This window comes from Agelaius tricolor, unplaced genomic scaffold (assembly GCF_023055355.1).
Source record: "Agelaius tricolor isolate 1412-34295 unplaced genomic scaffold, bAgeTri1.0.p SCAF_18, whole genome shotgun sequence".
NCBI classification, from domain to species: Eukaryota; Metazoa; Chordata; class Aves; order Passeriformes; family Icteridae; genus Agelaius; species Agelaius tricolor.
This window is the reverse complement of record NW_027269278.1, coordinates 17,618,174-17,641,872: the sequence shown is the minus strand read 5'-3', so window position 1 is coordinate 17,641,872 and position 23,699 is coordinate 17,618,174. Positions and strand designations below refer to the sequence as shown.

General features: G+C 48.3%; 1 protein-coding gene across 10 annotated transcripts; it reads left to right on the top strand.

The window, feature by feature from the left end:
- Window positions 1-1,564: 1,564 nt before the first annotated feature.
- FBXO38 (F-box protein 38) lies at window positions 1,565-23,155 on the top strand. 10 transcript variants are annotated; one of them, XM_071443629.1, is made up of 22 exons: window positions 1,565-1,674; window positions 3,707-3,842; window positions 5,150-5,283; window positions 6,330-6,493; window positions 6,831-6,996; window positions 7,329-7,466; window positions 7,741-7,878; window positions 8,221-8,314; window positions 8,577-8,707; window positions 8,968-9,138; window positions 9,382-9,524; window positions 10,337-10,565; window positions 11,458-11,577; window positions 12,272-12,451; window positions 13,664-14,353; window positions 15,990-16,090; window positions 16,250-16,352; window positions 17,286-17,452; window positions 18,570-18,715; window positions 19,806-19,909; window positions 20,133-20,246; window positions 21,251-23,155. In XM_071443629.1, the coding sequence occupies exons 2-22, from the start codon at window positions 3,721-3,723 to the stop codon at window positions 21,427-21,429; spliced, it is 3,534 nt and encodes a 1,177-aa protein (XP_071299730.1). In that variant the 5' UTR covers window positions 1,565-1,674; window positions 3,707-3,720; the 3' UTR covers window positions 21,430-23,155. The 10 variants fall into 10 exon arrangements, 6 of the variants coding, with proteins under 6 accessions (XP_071299730.1, XP_071299732.1, XP_071299733.1 ...); XM_071443631.1 differs by having other exon boundaries at window positions 1,582-1,674; window positions 3,704-3,842; XM_071443632.1 differs by having other exon boundaries at window positions 1,594-1,674; window positions 3,665-3,842.
- The last annotated feature ends 544 nt before the right edge of the window (window positions 23,156-23,699 follow it).

The following is a 23,699-nucleotide window of genomic DNA, read 5'->3' as shown; positions in this document are numbered from 1 at the left end:
CAGATATCCTTGGGTGCCTTAAATTCTAAATTTTCCCACATATGGCAGTGGAAGGAGAAAGAAATGGAGCAGCCCAAAACCCTTCAAAGAAAACCACTGATCTGTGGGGTAGATCACAGGGTTTCTGTTAGGAAAAAAATGGGGTGGTTTTGGTTTCTGCTGTCTGTCTTGTAACCACTTCACCATTCACACTCTGTGACTGTTTCAACAACAGCTCAACCCAAGGCCCTGCCCAAATTCCTTAATTCCATTTAGGTCTCCTGTGTCCTTCAGGCAGCCTCCTCTTGCTGCCACCCCTGTGTCCCCTCCCCTGGGCTGAGGGAGGGCAGGACAAGCTCTGCTGGACTTGGCTCTGCTCTTCCCACAGGAACCCTCACTTGTCCATTTTTGGGGCTGATTTCTTGGATGTTCTGCTATTTTTGAGGCTGTGTTGCTGTCACAGGTTGGACTCAGTGACCTCTGAGGCCTTTTCCAACCTCAGTGATGTTGTTGACACATCCAAAATCCACAGGGATTGTCAAGAATTTATTTTGTTATTCCTACTCTGCCACAGAGCGTTGTGGATTCCTCTGGGATTGTCACTGAACCAGCAGCTGAGTCTTTGCACGCTGTCATTCACAAAAAATAACTCACCAGCAGTCTGCTGGCTGATGAACGAGCCTTGTCACCCAATCCCTCGGGGCTTGCATGAAACATGACTTTAAAACGTTGAGGGAATTGTGATTTCTGCTGGGATCCACCCAAACACAGCCATTAAAACCAGGCTTCAGCGCAGACCTGCACAATGCTGCAAATACACGTGTGGGGCCAGGGTAGAGACTCTGTAAGGAAAATCATTTATAAACCTTGCAGAGCCTCCAAAGGAGGGGCATGAGGGTGGGGAGGGTCTGGAGGGGCCATGGAGGAGCAGCTGAGGGCACTGGGATTGTGCAGCTGGAGGAGGCTGAGGGGAGACTCCTGCAGCTCCTCCTGAGGGGCAGCTCCAATCTCTGGGACAGGGACAGGACCCAGGGAAGGGCTGGGGCTGGGCCAGGGGAGTTCAGGTTGGATTTTGGGGAGTCTGTGCAGGGCCAGGAGCTGGGCCGGATGCTCACAAAACCCTGCAATGGTTTGGGCTGGAAGGACTCTGGCGCCCATCTCATCCCGCCCTGCCAGGGGCACCTCCCGCAGCCGCGGCCGCTCGGAGCTGCATCCCGCGGGTGTCCCTCAGCTCGGCACAGCCGGGACTGCAACTGCGCCAGCACCTCCATTGACTCCCGTCCCTGTCGCTCTGTGCTGAGCGAGCCCAGCCCCGATCGGAGCCCCGAACGGAGCCCTCAGAGCCCCCGGTGCTCTCAGAACCTCCCATGCCTCGGTGCCCTCAGCACCCTCAGAGTCCCCGATGCCCTCAGAACCTCCGATGCTCTCAGAACGCCCGGCGCCCTCAGAACCCCCGGAGCCCTCAGAACCCGTGGTGCCCTCAGAGCCCCCGGTGCCTCAGAGTCCCCGGTGCCCTCAGTGCCCTCAGCGCGGCCCGGGCGGTGCCTCCCCCCCGCTCCCCCGCCTTAGCGCGGCCGGAAGCGGAAGCGGCGCGCAGGAAGCGGCGGCGCTGGCGGAAGGGGCCGCGCAGGAAGCGGGGCCGGGGCTGCCCCGCGGCCACAACCGGGGCGAGGGCGGCGAGCGGAGCCAGGGCAGGTGAGGGCAGCGAGCGCCAGGGGAGGGCAGCGAGCGCCAGGGGACGGGGGCGCGGCCGGCTCGGCCCCCGGGGCGGCGGGGCGGGCAGCCGGAGGCCGCCGCCGCCTCCCGGCCCCGCGGGCTCGGGCCGGCCCCGCTGTCACAGGCCCCGGGGGTCCCCCGGGAGTGACCGGCGGTGCCGGGGCTATGGGGGAGCCTGGTTTTCCTTGGCTCATCTCGGCACAAAGCACCGCGTCCTGGCGTTTCCCCCGCTCCGGGAGCGCCCCTCGCTACCGGCGCTGCCGGCCCGGCCCTGGCTGCTCTCGCTGCGTTTTTCCTCATTTCTCGCTGCTGCGGAGTCTCCCCGTGGTTCTTTAGGCTTTTTAAGGTCCGTGGGGTGTTTATTCATCAAAAACAGAGCACGTCGAGCTGTTGTTTCGTGCGACCTTCATTGTCGGGAATAAATTGAGGTGGGGGCCGCAAAATCCCGTTTGATTTATTGGATATATAAAGCTCTTCCTGCTGTGAAGAGTTGTCTTTTATTTTTAAATGGGGTCAGCTCGATGATGTAGAATGAGGTGTTAAAGCTGTGCTCATTAGCTCAGAATAACCCCAGGAGGAGCTTTAATTGTGCAGAAACTGCAGACTCATGGAGACAAATCCTTTTTCTCCCCCTTCGTGGCAGGGGCGGGTTGTGCTGGAGTCATTTGTGTCTTGCAGGGTTTTTCCTGCTTTGCCTGTTAATATTTTCATTTCTCTTGCCTTTTGCCCCAGTGCTTCTGCTGTTCTCTTTCCTGCTGGATTGTTCCCAGCACGTGGCTGTGCCAGCCTGGAAGGTTTTAGGTTGTGTTGCAATCCTCTGTTCAAACTGAGTTATCCCAGGTGATTGGGGATTGATGTTTTCCTCGGAATTCAGTCTATAAATAGTTAATTTTGGGCTTTATGAGGTCGGTCACCCCAAACTGAGCCCTTCCAGCCTGCCCCAAAAAAGAACAACAAACGCAGGGTCTTCACTCCTGGCTGGAGAATTCCCCCAGTCCAAAGGAGCAGAGATCCGGTCAAACAACAAATCCAAGTGGGGAAAATGCACCCAAAATGTGTGGCACCACCTGTTTTGCAGTAATTAGATCACAGTGGAGCTGTCAGTATTTCAAATTTTGGCTGCAACAAGGCCTTGCTGAAAGCTTTTCCAAAATCTGCCATTTTTTTTTCCAGTTGTTTATCCTCAATCCACTGAATTTTGGCATCCAACCTGTTTAACAGGTTCACTGAGCTGGTGATGCTTTGCCCTCCTCGTTCTTGTTCTTGTGTTAGAATAAAATAAATCTTTGCCAGGAACAGTCGGGAAAGGATCTCTCAGCATCCTTAGAAGGTGATTTTCTGTCAGCAGTGAGTTCATCTTTGTTTAGTTGCTGATTTGTTGCTTCCATGGTAATTGTGGGTGGTTTTACATGAAGCATTGGAGCCCCAGAGCCTGGGAGTGCTGCAGAGGGGAGGACACAGCTCAGGGAGGAGCAGAGAGAGGATCCTGCACGCTGCTTCCTGGGACTCCCAGTTTTTCTGTGCCTTTGATCTGTAACTCAGCACCCTGAATATTTTACTTGCTGTTCTCCCCTCCAAGAGGAGCTGGTTTGAGGGCTTTTAACGGGGCATTTTTTGGAGAGTGATCAGCTGGAGCCCGTTTATTCCAAAAAGAAAAATAAATCATTTTTCTGCTGGACAGACTTTGCTCTTTTATTTTGCACTGGAACATTGTAGTTGGTGCTGAGCTGGTGACCCTGCACAGCTTCCCTGTGACTGCCTTGATCTCAGGGTGGGATCTTGGGAGGTTTTTTATTAATGAAAAGAGCTGACCTCTGGTTACACCTGTGGTGACGTTTCTTCATCACTCCCTCAGCTGAGAGGGTTTGTCTGAGAATCCTCAGGTTTTGGGTGAGCCCTTGTGTCTAATGAAAGCACAGCTGGGTTTTGCACTGCTGTTCCCTCTGTGCTGTGTCCCTCTGTGTTTCAGGTGCCTGAATTTCATGACTCTGTGCCCGTTTCCTCCCAGCAGAGCTCGCAGCAGAGATGGGGCCCCGGCGGAAAACTGTGAAAGCAGTGAGCAGGGAAGGGGCAGAGTCTACCAAAGCTGAGGAGCCAAAAGATTACATGAACCAACTCTCTCATGAAGTGCTTTGCCACATCTTTAGGTGAGCAGCCTGGCAGAAATCAGTTCAGTGCTTCTTGTTTTAGAGTTCTTTATTTTTTCACCTGTTTCTGACACAGCAAACAATGGGTGTACCGTGAGTGGAGTGGTGGATAAAAAGGGATGACAAATGTTTTTTTCAGTCTCCAAAATTCATTTGTAAACTGAAAATTAATTTATGTGAGCGTCATGAATGTTAGAATGAAGAAGAAATAAATAAGTTATTTAATTCTGTTATAAATATGATTTTAGAGCAGAAATACACTTTGGTTGGGCACAGTTGAGATGATTTTTTGGGAATTGTTGCATCTGCAGCAGGGATCTGGGGTGAGGATGTGACCTCCCCTGCAGCAAAGCCCTTCTTCCAGATGTTCACTCAGCCCTGTTATCCAAAACATAATGCCTCACCCACAAGTTCTTGGAAAACAGCAGCTCTCCAAAACATTTGGGAGTTGACCTTGCAGTACGTGCTAGAAAAAGAAAGTAACTTAATCAAACCTGTTGATGGAAATGGCTGGGTTTGGGTTGGTTTGCATGAATTTAAGGAAGGAATTGTTCCCTGGGAGGGTGGACAGGCCCTGGTTCAGGGTGCCCAGAGCAGCTGAGGCTGCCCTGGATCCCTGGCAGTGCCCAAGGCCAGGCTGGAGCCTCGTGGGACAGTGGAAGGTGTCTCTGCCCATTGCAGGAGTGGCACTGGATGGGCTTTAAGGTCCCTGCCAACCCAAACGTTCTGTGTTTTTATGATATACCAGAGAACCAAATCATCTGGGCATTTAATGCTCTGTTTGTGTGACTGTTCCACACTCAGTGTCAGGAATGCTGAGTCACTGCTTAGCAGAACTCTGGATTGAACTCCAGGCAATGCTGTGTGAGAAATGCCCCAGTGCTGCAGGCAGGCTGTGTTTGGGCCAGCTGGAGGCTGCAGCAGGCTGTTTGTGCTGTCCCCAGGTACCTGTCCCCAGGTTCAGGCCATGCTGTGGGCCAGCTGGAGGCTGCAGCAGGGTTTCTGTGCTGTCCCCAGGTACCTGTCCCCAGGTACAGGCCGTGCTGTGGGCCAGCTGGAGGCTGCAGCAGGGTTTCTGTGCTGTCCCCAGGTACCTGTCCCCAGGTACAGGCTGTGCTGTGGGCCAGCTGGAGGCTGCAGCAGGGTTTCTGTGCTGTCCCCAGGTACCTGTCCCCAGGTACAGGCTGTGTTTGGGCCAGCTGGAGGCTGCAGCAGGGTTTCTGTGCTGTCCCCAGGTACCTGTCCCCAGGTACAGGCTGTGTTTGGGCCAGCTGGAGGCTGCAGCAGGGTTTCTGTGCTGTCCCCAGGTACCTGCCCCTGCAGGACATCATGTGCATGGAGTGCCTGTCCCGGAAGCTGAAGGAGGCGGTGACGCTGTACCTGCGCGTGGTCAAGGTGGTGGATCTGTGTGCGGGGCGTTGGTGGGAGTACATGCCCACAGGTGAGCTGCTCCCTGCCTCTCCCCTCTGCCCACTAACCCTGCACTTGACTGGATCTCCCCTTCCTTTGCCTGCCTGCTCTGGGGAGTGGCTTGCCAAGTCTCTGTCTGCGTGTAAATACAAATTTGGCATTGCTGTATTAGGTCGTAGGTTGGACTTGATGATCTCAAAGGTCTTTTCCAAGGCAGTTCATTCTGTGATTCTGTGACTGGGAGTGCTCTGTAGGCACCTGTCAGTACAATCTGTGTTTGTCTGATTGCTGGAAGGGAGTTTATCCAGGGGTTATGCCATGAAGAGGCTGTTTGCATGCAACTCATCTGCCAGCACTTAACAATGTAAGGATAAGTTTTGATGTCACACCTCGAGTCACCTGCAGATCAATAGATAAATTTGTCAGTCTGGGTGAACCCTGTGAGTACCAGGATTTCTGTTGGGTTTAAATTGCACTGCTGAGATTTGGTGGGGACACAGCTAAAATGAGGGAATTCTGAAAATGAGAGGATTTGCAAATTGAGATTTTGACTATGGCTGGTATTAAGCAGGTGTTTAGACCGAACCTAAAATTGGTGTAAATACAAGCAACTTAGCCAGTTAAAATCCTTTTTATATGCTGTCTTTCACTAGAATGAAATAAACCTTTGCTTTAAGAAACCATCCTGTTTCTGTGAGAAATGTGAGCTGTGGTGAATAGTGAACTGAAATAAGGGATCCAGCTGGGATTTTTTTGACCCATGGAGTTGATAAATGGAATTCCAGGAAAAATAGACGCACAAAGCTTCATGTGAGGAGGGAGAGAGCACAGTGAGCCCTGCACCCATGCAGCTCCTGTGAAGGAAACCTGTAGCAAACCTGCAAAATTCAAGGCAGAGTATTTAGGTCATGGTTTCTAGAATGTGGAAGTAAAAGACAAGCTATTGCTTCACCAAGTGCATCTTTTCAACACCACAGAACTTGTACTGCCACATAAAGAGAGAAGTGTGTTTGGCTTTCCCTTCAGAGCCGAGTGTCTGCTGCCACACCAATACCAAATGTGTTGTTGTTGTCTTAGGTTTCACTGATTCCAGCTTCCTAACGCTGCTGAGGAAGATGCCAGACATTGAACAACTTTATGGTCTTCATCCCAGGTATCTGGAAAGGCGCCGAGTCCGTGGCCACGAAGCTTTCAGCATTCCTGGAGTTTTAGAGGCTTTGCAGGCCTGTCCAAATTTGCTGGTGAGTGGCTGGACTTGGGAGAGAACCTCCTTCAACACTGTTAAAACTTGTGACAGGGACTTGGTGCTTCCAGGGCTTTGGTTTAGGCCTGGCTGCACAGGGAGGAGTTAATTGTGACCCTGTTTGCTGATCACAGCTATTTTTAGTTGCACCACTGGGAATCCCAGGTGCTCTTAAGCCCAGCAAGGAATTAAAGCTCTGATCCCTCTGCTTTGAAACAGACAAGTCTTGCTAGAAATGAAAAGTGAAATAACGCTGCATTCTGTAGTTTACATGGTTAAGAGGATGTTGTTGTTGAACTGGTGTTAGAGCATTTGCTTTGCTTCCTTTTATCCAGGGTGTTGAGACCTCTCATTTAGAGCTGGTGGAAGCTATTTGGACATACATGCCCCAAGTCCACATTTTAGGGAAGTTTCGTAATCGTAATGGTGCTTTTCCAATTCCTCCTGAGAACAAGCTGAAAATTCCTATAGGAGCTAAAATTCAGACTTTGCACTTAGTAGGTGAGTGTGGTCGTGGTGAAGTAGTTGGCTTCAACACAGGTGGATTTAAAGGCTTTGAAACTCTGCAGATTTGTAATTCTTTGGAGGAGAGGGAGTTTGGGCTGTGGCATCTTGGAGATCTTAGTTGGATATTTGATAGCAGGTGCAGAGGGCAAGTTCTAAAGAATTTTTGACAAACCAAGGTGAAGAACTTGTGTTTCAAGTGTTCACAGCTTTTCTCACTTGCCACAAAGCACAGAAAAGCTTCCTTTTGAAAGCCAGGAATTTGTCATGCAGAGGATTAGTTTAAAGCTTGTTTAAAATGTTTGTTTGTTTTGTTTATGTATTATTAGGGGTGAATGTCCCTGAGATTCCTTGTATCCCAATGCTGAGGCACCTTTATTTGAAGTGGGTGAGACTCACCAAACCACAGCCTTTTAAAGATTTCCTTTGTATCAGCTTACGTGCTTTTGTCATGAGGAACTGTGCTGGTAAGAGGGATTCTTCCTGTCTGAAGGGGATGGTAGAGCATGGAGGAAATCTGGTTCTGTTAAAGTCTTGAATTCCACATTCTCAGAGCAGCCCTTGTTTGATTTGTGGTGTTGGACAGAAATCTCTCCCTGTCCTGTCCCTTACTTAGTGCTGTGTGGTTCTGTTGGCTTGCTGCTCTAGAGGGATTTGTGTGGATGTGTTTTAGTTCTTCCATGGGACAATGCAGGGAGAAGTGAACAATCTGCTCTGTCTTTCTGGCCTTGTTGTGTGCAGGACCCACAAACTCTCTGAAGTATGTTCCCCTGGTGACAGGCCTGGCTTCTGCCAGGAATCTGGAGCACTTGGAGCTGGTCCGTGTTCCATTTCTTGGAGGACTTATCCAGCACGTGGTAGAAGACAGCTGGAGATCTGGTGGGAAACTCCTACTCCCTCATACCTAAATAGAAATAAATAAATAAATTAAAGCTTTAGCAAATTCTGGGGGCTTTTTGTCTGTAGCATGTTCTTTTTTGAGTGTTTGGAACTATGGTCATAGTGCTGAACATGCTCTGTATTGGGTATAATTTTGATATTCTAACTGCAGTTAACTCTTAATGAGCTACATTTGTTGATGAACCAGGATTGGAGGAGTTAGGTGCAAATATTTGTTTTTTTAATTTGCTGAAAAAGGTTAAGACAACACTGGTAGACATGTGTAGGGCTGAGGGCTGTGATGTGAGGCTGAAGTGTAAGAAGCTGTTCTTTATTTGCCAGGTGGTTTTAGGAATTTGCACACTATAGTTCTGGGAGCTTGCAAGAATGCACTTGAAGTGGATCTTGGCTACCTCATCATAACTGCTGCACGAAGGTACCTCCCTTCAGCTCTCTCTTGGCTTCCCCTTTTTCAAAAAAGATGTCTTAGAAGTGACTTCCAAGAGCCAGAACAACCATCAGAGTTTAAGGAATACACATACAAACTTTGCATAACAAGACTGTTCTGTGATTAAAATAACTGCAAATGCCCTCTGGGTCCTGCCAGATTCTCTGTTTTATTAGAGCAGGGCACCTTCTTGAGTGTTTTCTGTGTTCTGGCCTGAATTTTGATAGGAGCAATTCTGAATTCCCTGCAGGTTGCACGAAGTGCGGATCCAGCCTTCCTTGACCAAAGATGGTGTTTTTTCTGCTTTGAAGATGGCTGAACTGGAATTCCCACAGTTTGAAACTCTTCACCTAGGCTACGTTGATGAGTTTTTACTACAGTGTATGACACTTTTTATATCCATACATAACACAAGGATTACAGAAATTGCTGTGTTTTCCATCATGTTCTCAGTGATTAATGAGAATATTAATGTTGCATGTATTGAGGCTGCTGATCTCATACGGCCAAATCTGGTTTTCCTCACTCCCTGAAATTGGGAAAGCTGAGCTTTATTAAAGGAATGATCTGATCAGTAGGGAGTTAGAAAATCCTGCTATAAAAGACAAATTTACTGCTGTGTCTGCTCCTCTCTTTTGTAGGTAAAATGACGAGTACGGACTTGGTGAGGTACGGCTTGGCTGATGTGGTTGAAAACCCAGGAATTATTACAGATATTGGTATGAAAGCTGTAAATGAAGTTTTTTCTTTCATCAAGTATCTGGTCATTTACAACTGCCCACATCTACATAACCCAAATAATTGGATCACAGGTATTGCACACCTTTGAAATTTCAGAGCTATTATATGAATTTCTGTGCTAAACCAGAATTTCTCTGCTCTAGTACTGCTTGTTCTGTTGTTAGTAAGTACAGTAGATGATGCTTGCTTTGGGGCCATGGTGATGCTGGGAGCAGGATGGAGGTGCAGAGGCTGCTGCTCTCAGATCTGAAGAGGGGGTGATAAACAAGGAGTGAGGTGGGAATCCCTCAGGAAAGGCCTCTCTTGTGTTCCAGACCACTCAAGGTGGACGCGCCTGGTTGACCTGACCCTGGTGAGGTGCCATGCCATCAAGCTGGACTCTTTCAGTCAGTTCATCGAGTTACTGCCAAGCTTGGAGTTCATTTCTCTGGACCAGATGTTTAGAGAGCCTCCAAAGGTAAATTCCAGGGAATGGTTTGGCTTTTTCCCATTGCCAGGGTTTTTACTTGTTTCCATTTCACTGGCACACCAGTGTGCATTCTTCTCAAAGCTGTCATTAATTGAAGGGATTGGTAATAAATGACTTTGGTTTGCAGTTGCTTTTAGCATCATATGATGGGGAGAGTGGTGCTGCTTCTGCAAATGGGTGCAGTGGCAGGGAATGAATGTGTGACCAGAAAAAAAAACCTCATTGATTCTCTCAAAAGTAAAACTCACTGATTCTCTCAAGGTCTCTGCTGATATTTCACTGTGCTGCTGCTTTTTGTATTGTTTTTTCATCTAGAGGTTTTTATGATTTTTTGCTGGGTAAATGGAGGTAGTATTTTCCTTTTGAAGTGCTTTCAGAGCTTCGGAATTTTATTTCTTCGTGTTGTCCCCCCCACATCTAACACAAATCCTTGGTAAGCTGCTGGCAGGCAATGGAAAGTGTAAAACCTGCTTCCTTTGGCCATTAATGGTACCTGGAGTGCTGGGAAGGCTCTGATCTGCTGTTTGTATTCATGTCATCATCCCACAGCAAATTAATAGATTAACACAATTCATAGATTAAAATGAAGTGCTTTGAGGACTTTCCCTTTCATTAGGAGTTGAAGTTCTGGAGTTGCCAGCCTGAAGATGGATTCTGCACTCAGGAAATCTGAGGGACAGTTTCCCTGGCAGTGTTGTGCTGTCCCAGACATTCCAGCAGAGTGGTTTCCCTGGTGCCTTTAGGGGATGTTGAGATAACAGCTCCATCTTCTCAAATCTGAATTTCTGCCTTTGTTTCAGGGCTGTGCTCGTGTGGGCCTAAGTGCAGGCACAGGAATTGGGGTCTCCTCTGCCCTGGTGAGCAATCAGAACTCCAACAATGACAATGACAACAACAACAACCACCAGAACAACAACAACAACAACCCCAACATGCACCACAACAACCACCAGCACCCCAACGAGCAGAACGAGGAGAATGAGCTGCGCCAGGAGGGCCCTGCTGAGGAGCAGCAGATTGGGGCTGAGGGTAATCCTGGGGGCTTTGGGGGGATTTGTAGCTGAGGGTAATCCTGGGGGGCCTTTTGGGGGGATTTGCAGCTGAGGGGAATCCTGGGGGGCCTTTTGGGGGATTTGTAGCTGAGGGGAATCCTGGGGGGCCTTTTGGGGGATTTGTAGCTGAGGGTAATCCTGGGGGCTTTGGGGGGATTTGTAGCTGAGGGTAATCCTGGGGGCTTTGGGGGCAATTGCAGCTGAGGGGAATCCTGGGGAGCTTTTGGGGGGATTTGTAGCTGAGGGGAATCCTGGGGGGCTTTGGGGGAGATTTTCAGCTGAGGGGAATCCTGGGGGCTTTGGGGGCAATTGCAGCTGAGGGGAATCCTGGGGAGCTTTTGGGGGGATTTGTAGCTGAGGGAAATCCTGGGGAGCTTTTGGGGGGGGATTTGTAGCTGAGGGAAATCTTGGGGAGCTTTGGGGGGAATTGCAGCTGAGGGGAATCCTGGGGAGCTTTTGGGGGGATTTGTAGCTGAGGGGAATCCTGGGGGGCTTTTGGGGGAATTTGTAGCTGAGGGGAATCCTGGGGGGCTTTTGGGGGGATTTTCAGCTGAGGGAAATCCTGGGGGAGCTTTGGGGAGGGATTTTGTCTGCAGTCCCCCTCACACAGGCTCCTGGTGAAGATGGGAATCTGCACTGAATGCATGTTGCTCTTTCAGCTCCTGGTGTGGAGCTTTAATCTGAGCGAACTAAGCCCCAAAAGTTAGGCTGGGCTTTGGCTACAGAGATGTAGAACAAATCTGTGAGATAATTTGTGAAGCCCAGAGGCTCACCAAAGGAATCAAGGCAGTGTTTATTTATTTCCTGTGGGTGTTTGAGGGCTCAGTTTGTTCTGTTTCCTGTTCCTGACCTCCTGTTGCCCTTTGCAGCCCTGAATGAGATGGAGGAGGTGGCACAGGAGGAAGGGGAGGCTGCTGGGCAGGGCCAGGACGAGCTGCCAGCTCCCAGCCAGGCTGTTGTTCCCATGGAGGTGGATGAGGAGCAAGCAGGTAACTGGGTTTGGGAAGAAATCACCTCCTGGTATCTCCCTGAGGGATTCATTTTCCACTCTAACTCTGGTTTTGGATGTTTGGCTTCAGCAGGGTTGTCTGATTTTGAATAATGATGTTAGCCCAGCTTAGTTCTGTGAAGGAATTTATTCTCTGTTACAGCCCAGAGCTTTCTTTGCATGTGCAGGGAAATACCTTGACCTTAAACCTGATTTTTGTGCTCAGTATAATAAAAGTTAGAAGGCCTCAATGAACTTGTCCTGTTGCTCTCTTGGTGTTCATGGCCTTAGTTCTTTCACTGCAGCACTTGGGTTGTTTTTGCCTTTTCTCAAGCCACACAACTTGCCCCAGTGTTAATTTAATTTAATTTAATTTAATTAGTGACACAAGGCAATCTTGATTCTTTTATTGCCACTTTTAGCTGGACAGTATAATTTTCTACTGAATATCCCAAGAGCCTGAAGTAACACTCCATTGTGACACTCCTCCCCTTCCAAACCAGAAGGCTTTAATGCTGACATGCAGTATTTTGCTCTTCTCCCATTTAGATTTTAGTGAGGGGCCCACAGAATTGGTGACTAAATTGACTCCAATTAATTTCTTATCAGTTTTTCAAGCAGTGCTAAAAGATTTTCAGCCCTTTAATCCATGCTTGGTTAATTTTTACATGAAATGCTGATATTCTTCTTCTCAGGACCAAGTGGAATTCAACCTGCTGTAAAAGCAGCTCCTATTACCATCCATGATTCAGACAGTGAGGATGAGGAGGAAAACATGGGCACTTCCAGAGCCTGCATCTCCAACAGCATTACACAGAGTTACTCAGATGGGGAAGAGAAGAGTAGGGATCCAGTGGAAACCAGAGAACCTTCAGGTGTGCAACATTCCTTCTTAACTTGCAGTCTTTCCACGTGGTTCAGGTTCATTTCCAGCTTGGTTTGGAATGTAGAGTGAGGGTGGAAGGAGATGTTTGAGCTGCAGTCATAGGTACAGAAACACAGATAGTGGTGCTGCACTGATCAGAGACCTGCAGCTCCTCTGTGGGATTCCAAGTGGGCAGAATTTATCAGGCCTGTGAGCCCACAGTGTGGGTGGCAGTTCTGGTTTCAGGGGGGAAAGAATCTGTGTTTGGAGGGAACTTACATGAACTTTTGTATTGCCAATATTGGGGATTTGGGGCTTGGGGTAGTGTAATGAGCTGAGAGGATTAATGCAGACATTCAGGAGGACTCCTGCATGGAAAGGGTGCTCAGGCCTTGGCAGGGGCTGCCCAGGGAGGGTTGGATCCCCATCCCTGGAGGTGTCCAGGGAAAGGCTGGAGATGGCACTCAGTGCTCTGGGCTGGGGACAAGGTGGGGATGGGGCACAGCTGGGACTGGATGGGCTGGGAGGGCTTTTCCAACCTCAGGGATCCTGGGATTAAGTTCTGTTATGATTTGTGTGGGTTTTTATTCACCTGTGAGCTGAGCCTGCTGTTACTGCTGGCAGCGCTGCCCAGACCAGGAGGGGGAGCTTGGTGTTGCTGCTGAAACGTGAACTTCAGCCCTGTCTGCTCCTGTTAGATTCCTCATATTTGAGAAAACAAAAGCCTCTCTAGATTAAATATTAGGAAAAATCCCCCCCTGGGAGGGTGTGAGGCCCTGGCACAGGGTGCCCAGAGCAGCTGGGGCTGCCCCTGGATCCCTGGCAGTGCCCAAGGCCAGGCTGGACACTGGGGCTGGGAGTGCCTGGGACAGTGGGAGGTGTCCCTGCCATGGCAGGGGTGCCACTGGAGAGGCTTTAAGGTCCTTCCAACCCAAACTATTCCATATTTGATTCTGCTATCAGTGTGTCTTTCATATTGCTGTGCCTGTGTGAGCACTGAGCTGCTCTGGACAATCTGGTGGATTTGTGTGGCAAACCCTCCAGCACATCACTCCAAAAACAGCTGCAAGATGTTCCAAAGGTGCAGCAACAGCCACAAATACCAATGATTGCCATTCCTGGGGAGTGTTCCTGAAACACATCCCTGTGTTTCAGTACCTTCAAAGAGGAGCACTCAGGTTTGCTGGGGTTTCTCACTGCTCTCCTCCCTTCCCTCCCGCAGTGAGCGGCAAAGGCAAGACCCCCCTGCGGAAGAGATGCAGCACCAGCCACGGGGGCCAGGCCAAGCAGTTCCCCGTGGAGGAGAGCAGCTGTGAGAAGGGCTGCCAGGTGACCAGTGAGCAGATCAAAGCTGACATGAAAGCAGCCAGTGACATGCCCGAGAGGAGCAAGAGCAAGGATTCCTACGGCAGCTGCAGCAACGCCCCGGCGCCCACGGCAGCACCCAGCTCCTGCAGCGCTGCTTCCCCCAGCCCTGACTGTGCCCAGGCAGCCCAGAGCCACTCTGCTGGCAGCAGCCCAGCAGCTGCAGAGGAGTGCAGGCAGTGTGGCTGCTCTCCCTGCAGGAGGGATGGGTGCAGTGAGAGGGAGCCCGAGGAGGGCTCCGTGTGCTCCCGCTGCTGCTCCCGGGCACAGCAGCACAGGACGAGCGGGGGGTGGGATGGGGAGAGCCCCTCCACCAGCGGGGCCTGCAGGGACGGGCCAGACTTTGCACTGAGGACACTGCCAGACTGTGGGGCTGCAGGAGAGCCTGGGCATGACAGGACTAGTGGGAGTGCCTGTGGGGCTGGCAGCCAGGAGCAGAGCACGCAGCCCCCGGGCTGGCAGCTGGACTGCAAGGAGGAGTACCCACGGAGACCCCTGACCAGGGCCAGGAGCAGGCTGTCCCACGTGCCTCTGGTGTCAGAGCCAGGTAGGACTCACAGCCACAGGAAGGGCTGAGGGCATGCAGTGAGCAGCTGCAGCTCCCCAGGAGCTCTGAGGTGCAGCTTGTTAGTCAGGGGTTTAAACCCCAGTGGTTTGAAAGGTCAGAGCTTGATGGAACACAGGTGCCATCACCAGGATTCTCTGAAAGTGCCACTGACTTTTTCCTCCGTGCAGCTCTTTCTTTTTGTGCTCTTCATACATTCTAACCAGTATCTGCTTTACTCCATTGAAAAGCAAATGCAATTTTTTGGTACTCTGCCTGCCTGTGGAGGCTGTGATTCATTGAAACAGAAGTTGTCTCTTCATAAAACACTCCATGCAAAGGCAGCAGCTACACTTAGATCTGAACAAGAGGGCAGAGGTTACAACTGGTGCTTTATCAGCCAGTAAAGTCATAATTACAATTGAGCCAGGCTTTTGGACCTGCATTGGGTTCTGCTTCCAAGTGTTTAGGGCAGGGTGATCAAACTTACTGAAGATTGTCCTTTTGTTAAACACCTTCATGCTTCACATTATTATTTTGTTCACCTGACATAAAATAAAACCCCTGAAGGGCTGGAATGAAGGGAGAAAACAACAGATGTGAGAGGGGAACTGGCTGTTTCTTTCGAATATACTTGGTTTCCAAAATAATCATCTTAGTGTGGCACAACCTCATATATCCAGGATTCTTTGCTGGGAATGTCTGGCAGGTAAAATGAAACTGAAGGATGAAATGTGCTGCTTACACATCTGTGAGTGCTGGAGGTAGGGATGATTGAGGGCAAATTCCTGCCTCTCTTAACATGGAATGATTCAAACACTTCATATCCTGGTGTTTTTCCAGTTTATTTAATGCTCCAGTTTATTTAATGTTTTTGTGTTAACAAAACCTAAATCACCTCAGATGTTCTGCAGGTAGATGCAGCTCAGGTTTCAAGAAGAGATCTTGCTAATAAATTTTAAATGTCTGCTTTCTACCTTAGGACCAGTAATTAATTTGGGGATCTTTGTGCACATGCCATATGTTTTAATAAAGACAGCTTAGTTTTAGTAAAATAATTTCTCATTTTGCTGTGTTAATGACAGAAAATTAATTCTAGGGCATTTTTTTCCTCTTTGTGTTGGAAGTAATGCTTGTGGTGATTTTTTTCAGAGACTCAGCTCTCAAATCAAGCAGGAATTTGAGGTCCCTGGTGGAGCTTGGGAACATTAAAGGATTTTTATACCTGGGCATCCTTTGCAGTATTAGGAAAAATTTAGTGACAGTTACAAAGAACAGATTTTCCAGAAGTTTGAGATAATTTCTGCTATTTAAACATTAAAGTTATTTTGGGTCTTGTATTTGTCAAGGATGTTCTGTTTCCTGCAGAGATTCAAGTGTAACCTAATCATGAATCTTTTCTTCCCCTGGCTCCACATCTTTCTGTGGTGTAGGTTCAGCATTCCTGGGTTTTCACCTATAAAGTTATTTATTTAATAATTCTGAGCACCAAGCTGGCAGTGGGGTTTGAGCAAGCAGGGATTTGTTCTGAAGCCAGGCAGGTGTTTGGATTTACCTGGGTGGGAAGAGTTGTCATGGGCTGTTCTCAGCTGTCCTGGCATGGAGCAGAGCAAAGATTTTGCCGTGTTTTTGTTTCCAGAAGTAGCAAAGCCAAAGCCAAGGCAAACCACCAAGAGGAAAAGGACAGCTGACAAATCCACCAGCACCAGTGACCCTGTGATTGAGGATGATCATGTTCAGGTAAGGGCTTTTCCTTCACCCCTGCACCTTTAGCACCATAAACACCTGCTGGGAACTGAAGCTGTATTATGTTAATTCACATCCTCCTGTATCTCATAAAATTCAATTTAGTTTTCTTTAATTTTTAACCTTTCATACTTTTTTTTCCCTTTTCCCCAGGTACTGACTTTGAAATCCAAAAACCTTGTAGGAATCACATTGACCAACTGTGGAATAACAGATTTGGTGCTGAAAGACTGCCCCAAAATGATGTTCATCCATGGTATGTGGTTCATGGCAGGGCTGCCTCCTCCCTCTGGCATTATTGGAAATTCCAGAAAGAATTCAAGTCAGGCCACTGCTCATTTTGTATTCATCAGCTGCATTGCTGATGAGTTAGAACTCCAAATATTGCTGCTTCCCACTCTGAATGGCTCTTATAGCAGCTTTAATAAAGATTAATATCTGAAAATCAACAGCTGAAATGATCTGACAATTAGGGAGATGAGATGTTTATTGAAGAGTGGTAATACAGTAATTAGGAGTTGATGAAATGAATTTGAGTACCTTGTTTTTCTCTCATTTCTTCATTCTCCCCTAGGTTTTTCAGCTGACAGGATGATACTTTTGCTCCTTGACATGATAAAAATCTGTTTGCAGTGCTGGCACTTAGGTTGCATTAGTTTCACATGCCAGGGTGTGACTGCTCCTGGATTGGGTCATTTATTGTTTTCTGCACCATCCAAATGAAGACTTTTCCTTCTGACATCAGATCTGTCTACTTAGCAGAAAGAAAAGAATTATTTCTTTATTGCAGAATACTTAGAGCACACATTGATTTTGAAGGCAATTGTGATAACATGAGCAGTGTTGCTAGAAAGGAAACAATTTTATTTCCCATTGTGTGGCTTCCCAGTCCTCCGTGTTTGAGCTGATTTTGGAAGTTGTGGCAGTCCTCAGACCATTTCAGTGAAAGGAAACAGAGGGAGGAGAAGGTTATTAGATGAAATTTTACAAGGCATTTTAAAAGGCCAGTTCTGGCAGGGTCACAGCAGAAAAGTTTGATGATAATATGGAGAAAATGAAGAGCTGGGCTATATCTGATACACTTATATAATCTTATGGAACTTCTATTGCTTGTTTGCCTTCTTTTGAACCTGCCAGCCTTGAAATGCTCTGACAGGAGGCTCCTGAGGTGTTTTATTTCCTTTTCCAGCCACCAGGTGCCGTGTGCTGAAGCACCTGAAGGTGGAAAATGCCCCCGTGGTGAATCGCTTTGACTACGCGCAGTGCAAGAAGCTGAACATGGATCAGGTGCTGGATCAGATCCTCAGGATGCCCCCAGAGAGGAACAGGATCATCTACCTTCGTCCCATGCAGCAGGTACAGGGCCAGCCTGGCCTCCCTGGGCTCCCCTGCAGCTGGGCCAGGGAATGGCACAACAGCACAGCCCTGAAATGTGGTGTGTGAACCCAGCAGGGCTTTTATTGCAGAACCTGCTCTGCTAGATTAAATATCAAAGTTCACTATCTCCAGTGAACTTTGCTAAGTTCCAGTTTACAATACTCTCTAATTCACTGCATTAGAGGGTATTGTAAACTGCACTCCTAAAGGTGCAGAACTTCATATCCAGCATAAACAGAGCAGGTGATTGGGGATCCCAGCATCATAAAGTCACCCTAGGACAGGTGCATTGAGTTCATTTCAAACTGAATAACTCAGACTGTGAGAGCCTGGGTGCTCCTGGCAGCTGTGAGTGAGCAGAGCATGGCACAGGGATCTGAAATCCTTGACCCATGTCCTGTTTCCTGAGCAACAGCAGAGTTTGGGATTCTGAAAGCTCCATCCCCTCCTGGTGCTGGACTGTTGCAGGACACTGGTGGGACTGGGAGCCCCCTCTCCTCCCCCAGGCTGTGTAGGAGCTGGAAGCAGGGACATTTAGGGAGCTGTTTAAATCATCTGGTGAGGATTTCTGAGGGCTTCATTTAAGATCTGGAAGGTTGGGAATGTTTGATTTTATCCCTGTGTGGTGCTTCTCCTCTCCTACTTTCCTGTCTTGGTTTGCCAACAGGGGAAGGTTGATTGTACATAAAATCCATAAAATCAGCTTTGCTTTGAAACCACATCTCTTAAAGGAAAGTGGTAAAAATATTAGATGGGAATAAAACCCCAAATCACTGATCCCCTCCTTGTAACAAAAATTAGTACAAGTAGAAAAAAGTAGCTTTAGACCATTCTCTAATTTTATGGAGTTTATTTCCACATTGGAGTTGGGAAAGACTCCCTGAAATTAGACATTTCCCATCCAATTCCAGTGCTCAAGAAGATAAATTGGCAAAGCTGCCCTGAGGAGGTTTCACTGCCCTCAGCCTGTATTTATTTGTGCTGTTAGAATTCTCTCCCATTGCTGCATTTCCCGGGGATTTGGTCAATACCTGTTTGCTCCTGACTCTGCAGCCCCCTGGCAGCGTTTGTGGTGCTCACCAGTCTTTGTCCCCAGGTGGACACGCTGACTCTGGAGCAGAAAATCTTCAGTGGCCCCTACCCCTACCACATCTGCATCATCCACGAGTTCAGCAACCCCCCCAACGTCCGCAACAAGGTGCGGGTGAGGAGCTGGATGGACACCATAGCCAACATCAACCAGTGAGTACTGCCCACATCAACCAGTGAGTACTGCCCACATAAACCAGAGAGTACTGCCCACAACCAGTGAGTACTGCCACATCCAGAGCCCTGAGACACCATAGCCAACATCCACCAGTGAGTACTGCCACATAAACCAGAGAGTACTGCCCACAACCAGTGAGTACTGCCACATCCAGAGAGTACTGCCACATCCAGAGCCCTGAGACACCATAGCCAACATCCACCAGTGAGTACTGCCCACAACCAGTGAGTACTGCCACATCCAGAGAGCCCTGAGACACCATAGCCAACATCAACCAGTGAGTACTGCCCACATAAACCAGTGAGTACTGCCCACAACCAGTGAGTACTGCCCACATCCAGAGAGCCCTGAGACACCATAGCCAACATCCACCAGAGAGTACTGCCCACATCCAGAGAGCCCTGACCCTCCCCAGGGAGCATTTGCCCTCCAGGGACTCTGCCCTGGTGTCCTGGAGCAGCTGCAGCTCCAGACTTGCTCTATTTTTCCACCCAAATTAAAAAAAAAAAAAAAAACCAAAAAACACACAAAACAACCTTTGGTTACTACTGAAGGTTGAATTCTGGGTGGTGCAGTGTAAATCCAGTGTCAAGATGTATTTAGTATAAAGCAGATTGTGAACCCATATGGAAAATCCTATAAATTCTCCAGCAATGACCTCACATTCCTCCAGCAATAATTCAGTTGTACATTGAAGTTGTTGGAATAGTTAGGAGATGTCTTCAAAGCTGAAGACAAGTCATTTTTAAAAGAGTGGTTTGCTTCAGGAAGTAGTGTTGGTTTCTGTGGAAGGTGATGTTCAGTCAGTATCAGCTCCTGGAAGTTCCCAGCAGCACACAGGGAATTGTGTCAGTGGATCTCATCCAGCAGTTCTGCACTGTCCCTGTTGGCTGTGCTTGCTCTCCAGAGTGAAGGGATGGAGGCTGAGCTGGCTCTTGGGGCAGTTTTTCCATGGATTCAGGCTCATTGAAGGGAAGGTTGTGTGTTAGGATTTCTCCTTTGCTTTTTGTCCCTGCCACCTCCCCATTTCCTGGCTGTGACCCCTCTCTCCCTCCCTCTCCCCAGAGAGCTGATTAAATATGAGTTCTTCCCTGAGGCCACCAGGACTGAGGAGGACCTGAAGAAATACCCCAAGTACCCCTGGGGCAGGGACATCTACACCCTGGAAGGTGAGAGAGTTGTGGGGAGCTGAGGGCTCCTGCTCAGCCCCTTGCTGAGAGAAGAGCTTTGCATCATCCCCAGAGATGTGGAGAATATTCCTTGTGAGGAAGTGGGGAAACAGCTCAGTGGGGGAGTAAGGGAGGAGCTGCTCTGTGCTGATCAGAGTTTGGGGGTGCTGGTGCTGCAGGGGTGCTGTTTTCTCCTCTTGGCTCCTGACCTGTCCCCCTGCAGGCATTGTGGATGGTGCTCCCTACTCCATGATCACCGACTTCCCCTGGCTCAGGTCCCTGAGGACAGCAGAGCCCAACAGCTACGCCAGATACGACTTTGAGGACGATGAGAGGAGTGAGTACCCTGCTCTGGTTCTTCACAGATCTGCTTCTTTGGCAGTGCCTCCCTTTCCTTCTCAGTTTCCTGCTCCTTAGGCTGGTTTTGGTAGATCTGGTGTTAAGGTGGGCTGGAGAAAAGTGAGAAAACTCACAGAAATTTGATATAAAAGTTAAAAACTGGACTTGGAAACTCTGGCACAGAGATGATGTGGGTTAGAATTTATTGCAGATGTGGCTCTTTCTATTGAGGAGCTTGTCTGCTCAGATATGATGGTAGGCAGGGCCTGGGGCTCAGTTAAAAACCTTGCTTGCTAGCAGAGAAAAATAATGTTCTTCCATTACTTAATTAGGCACATCCTGGTTAAAAATACCTCTACCTTCATTAGAGGTATTTTTAATTGATCCTGGTTTGGATATTCTTACCCAGCTTCAGTTTAGGAATCTCAAGAGGATGAGGAAGAGATTTTATAATTTTTTTTTTGGCTATACTTTTCTCTGGTTTTATTTTTTAATTTCTTTTTAAAATTTTATTTTGGACTGATGTAATTTAATTTTATTTTAGCTTGGCTTGATGCCTGTAGTTCAATATGAGGTCTGAATTACCAAAGAATTGATGATAAGTATTTAAGAGTATTTAAGGATGTTAAAGAGTCATGGTGTTAAAGCCATGAAAACTCAGGAGAGCGCTGCTGCTTTATTTGCAATTTATAACAATTGCTGTTATTTATAAAACATTTAAGTAATGGATTATAAAACATTTAAGTAATGGATAACCTGGAATTATGTCAGAGAGGACTCAGGGAGAGGCTTTCTGGTGCTCTGGGGTTCATTTCACTCCCAGCCACTTGGACTTGGGGGCTGGAGCTGTGGGGAGCCCTGAGGAAGGCAGGAGAGAGCATCCCTTAAAGGCGGCCGCTCGAGGGAGGCTTTTCCTCTTGGAGCCCGAATGCAGACCCAGCCTGGCTGGGGCAGGAGCACTTCTGGGACAAACATCTCCTGTTCCTTGCTGTCTCTGGCCAGCCACCATCTACGCCCCGAGGAGGAAGGGGCAGCTCTCAGCTGACATCTGCATGGAGACCATCGGCGAGGAGATCTCGGAGCTGCGCCAGGTCCGCAGGGGCGTGTTCCAGAGGGTCGTGGCCATCTTCATCCACTACTGCGACGTCAACGGGGAGCCCGTGGAGGATGACTACATCTGAGGGTGCCCCCGGCCTGCCCTCCCTCCCCTGGCACTGCTGGCCAAGAAAAAGCAGGATTTTTTTCCTTTCCAAATGCAAAGCATTTCCCACCGAGGCGCCCTCGGCTCTCCCCGTGGCCAGGAGGATGTAGTTAAATGTAAAATGGAAAGTACAAATTGTATACTAAGAGTTGTACATAGAGGAAACAAAAAAAAACAAAAACAAAACTTCCTAATACTGAGACTTTATTTCATATGTTTATACAATTTAATTTAAGTTCCATTTTAATGAAGGCCAATAATTAGGAAAGGGGAAGAAGATTTGAACTTTTCAACCCATACAATTCATAGCAGTATTTTTTTTCCTTATAAACAACAATTCCATTTGCTGTGTTCAAAAGAGTCATCAGAGTCTCTTTTAATCTGTGCCTTTTTCTTGAGCATTTAAGAGTCCAGTCTGAGTAAACCTGTTGAGCACAATCTTGGTGTCTTGTGTGCATTTTTGGAAGGGTCAGAATATTCTCCAGCTGTTGTAAAGAAGGCCAGAAGCAGGAAAAAAAAAAAAAAAAAGTAGAGAATTTGGTGATCTGTGGTAGTTTCTAGAGATATTCAGCCCATTTTTTGGGGGAAAGGAAGCCCCCATGTTTAGCACCTTGGAAACAGAATGTTCTCAAGCATTTTGTACTGTTAGATTTCATTTTCTTGGTGTATTTGACTCTGTACTATGGAAATCAAGTTGCTGATGGTTGGTTCCACCCTCCTGAGCATAACTGTGCCCATTGTGGCTGGCTGGAAGCTGAGCTCTCCCTCCAGGCAGGCAGAGCAGGGCATGTGGAGCTGCCTGGTGGCTGTGGCAGCAGGGGCTCTGTGACACAGCCAGGGAGCTCTGGGTTCTGCTCCCTCCTGAATGCTCATTTTCCAGCTGGTCAGTAAAAACTGCTGCTATTTGCCCCAAAATGTGTGTGTGTTGTGTATTGAAAGGTGCTCCCAGTGCCCACAGGTGTTTGGTGGGGATTTGCTGCCAGTGGGGTGTGAAATGCACATTTTGGGCTGGCAGACCTTGCAGAGGCCAATTCCCAGCTCTGGCCTGGTCTCTCATCCATGCTTGTTTAAAACTGCTGTTACCAGCCTAGAAAATGAGGTACACTTCCTGAGGTAAAAGCTGTACAGTTCAGACCATTTTATCCAATTTTGCTCATCATCCTGATGGTGATTTCCTGAATTTGGGGTAAATGTGGCTAATGGGGATTTCTGTAATGTTTAGCTCTGTAAAACTGGGGTGAAGCTGCTCCACACAGCCAAGGCAGTGTTGGTTTTCTCAGGCTCTCTGTGGGAATTCTTGGGATAATGTGGAACTAGAAATATGTGGGATAAGAAGGAGAGAATGGTGCCTAATGGGGGCATTTCCTCAGCCCTGCTCTGTGCTGACTGGAGGTGGAGCACTGAACACCAGAGAATGTGAATGTTACTGAATTTGCTTTAATGCAGGATCACAGTCAATGGTTTATTATAACCCATATTTAATTAACCATAGATAATGTATTCAATGATATTCAGCCAAAACAATTGTGACCCTTTCTAGAAGTGTTTCAAGTCCTCTGAGTCATTGATTCTGTCAGATTTACCATTTTAGTCCAGAAAATGTTACTGAGTTTCTGGAGTACTGCACCAGTCTCCAGCTGGTATCTCCTCACTGCAGCCTTTTGCAGAAGTATTTACACAAATAAAGTGTTTGTTTATATTCAGTATCTCTGGAAGCAGTTGAACCTTGCAGTGATTTTGCCCTCTGAAATGTGACACCCATTTTATACCAGTGCCTGAATCCCCTGGGTCCATCCCCTGAGGGCTGTGGGGAGGGAGGAGCTGGGATCTTCTGGGGATTTGATCTTTTGGCTCTGAGGTTCTTCCTCTCTCTATTTTGTGCTGTTTTGGGCACTTTTATTCAATCACCACGACAGGGGAGGCTTTTCCTGGCTCTGCCCAGCTCAGGTGTTTCTGTTCCAGGCTTCTCCTCCCTCCTGTGCCTGGTGTGTGGCAGAGGAGCAGCTGCTGTCCGTGCAGGTGAGGGGACAGTGGTGCTGCTCCTCCTGCAGCACGGGAATTCCAGCTCTGTGGGGACAGCCTGGGGTCCAGCACAGCCCCTGAACCCAGGGATGTTTGCTCCTGGGTCCCAGAGGGAGCTCCTAAGGCAGCCTGGCCAGCATTGAGCTGCAAGGTGAGGAAATGATGGAGGAAATGTGAGGGCACCACCTCTGTGCCCTGCTTCCCCCTGGATGTGGCTTTGGGGGAAAA

Coding starts and splice junctions, on each gene's coding strand:
- FBXO38 (XM_071443629.1), top strand. CDS start 3,721: ATGGGGCCCCGGCGGAAAACTGTGAAAGCAGTGAGCAGGGAAGGGGCA. Junction 9,139..9,381: donor CCCAAATAATTGGATCACAG/GTATTGCACACC, acceptor CTTGTGTTCCAG/ACCACTCAAGGTGGACGCGC. Junction 18,716..19,805: donor ACCATAGCCAACATCAACCA/GTGAGTACTGCC, acceptor CCCTCTCCCCAG/AGAGCTGATTAAATATGAGT.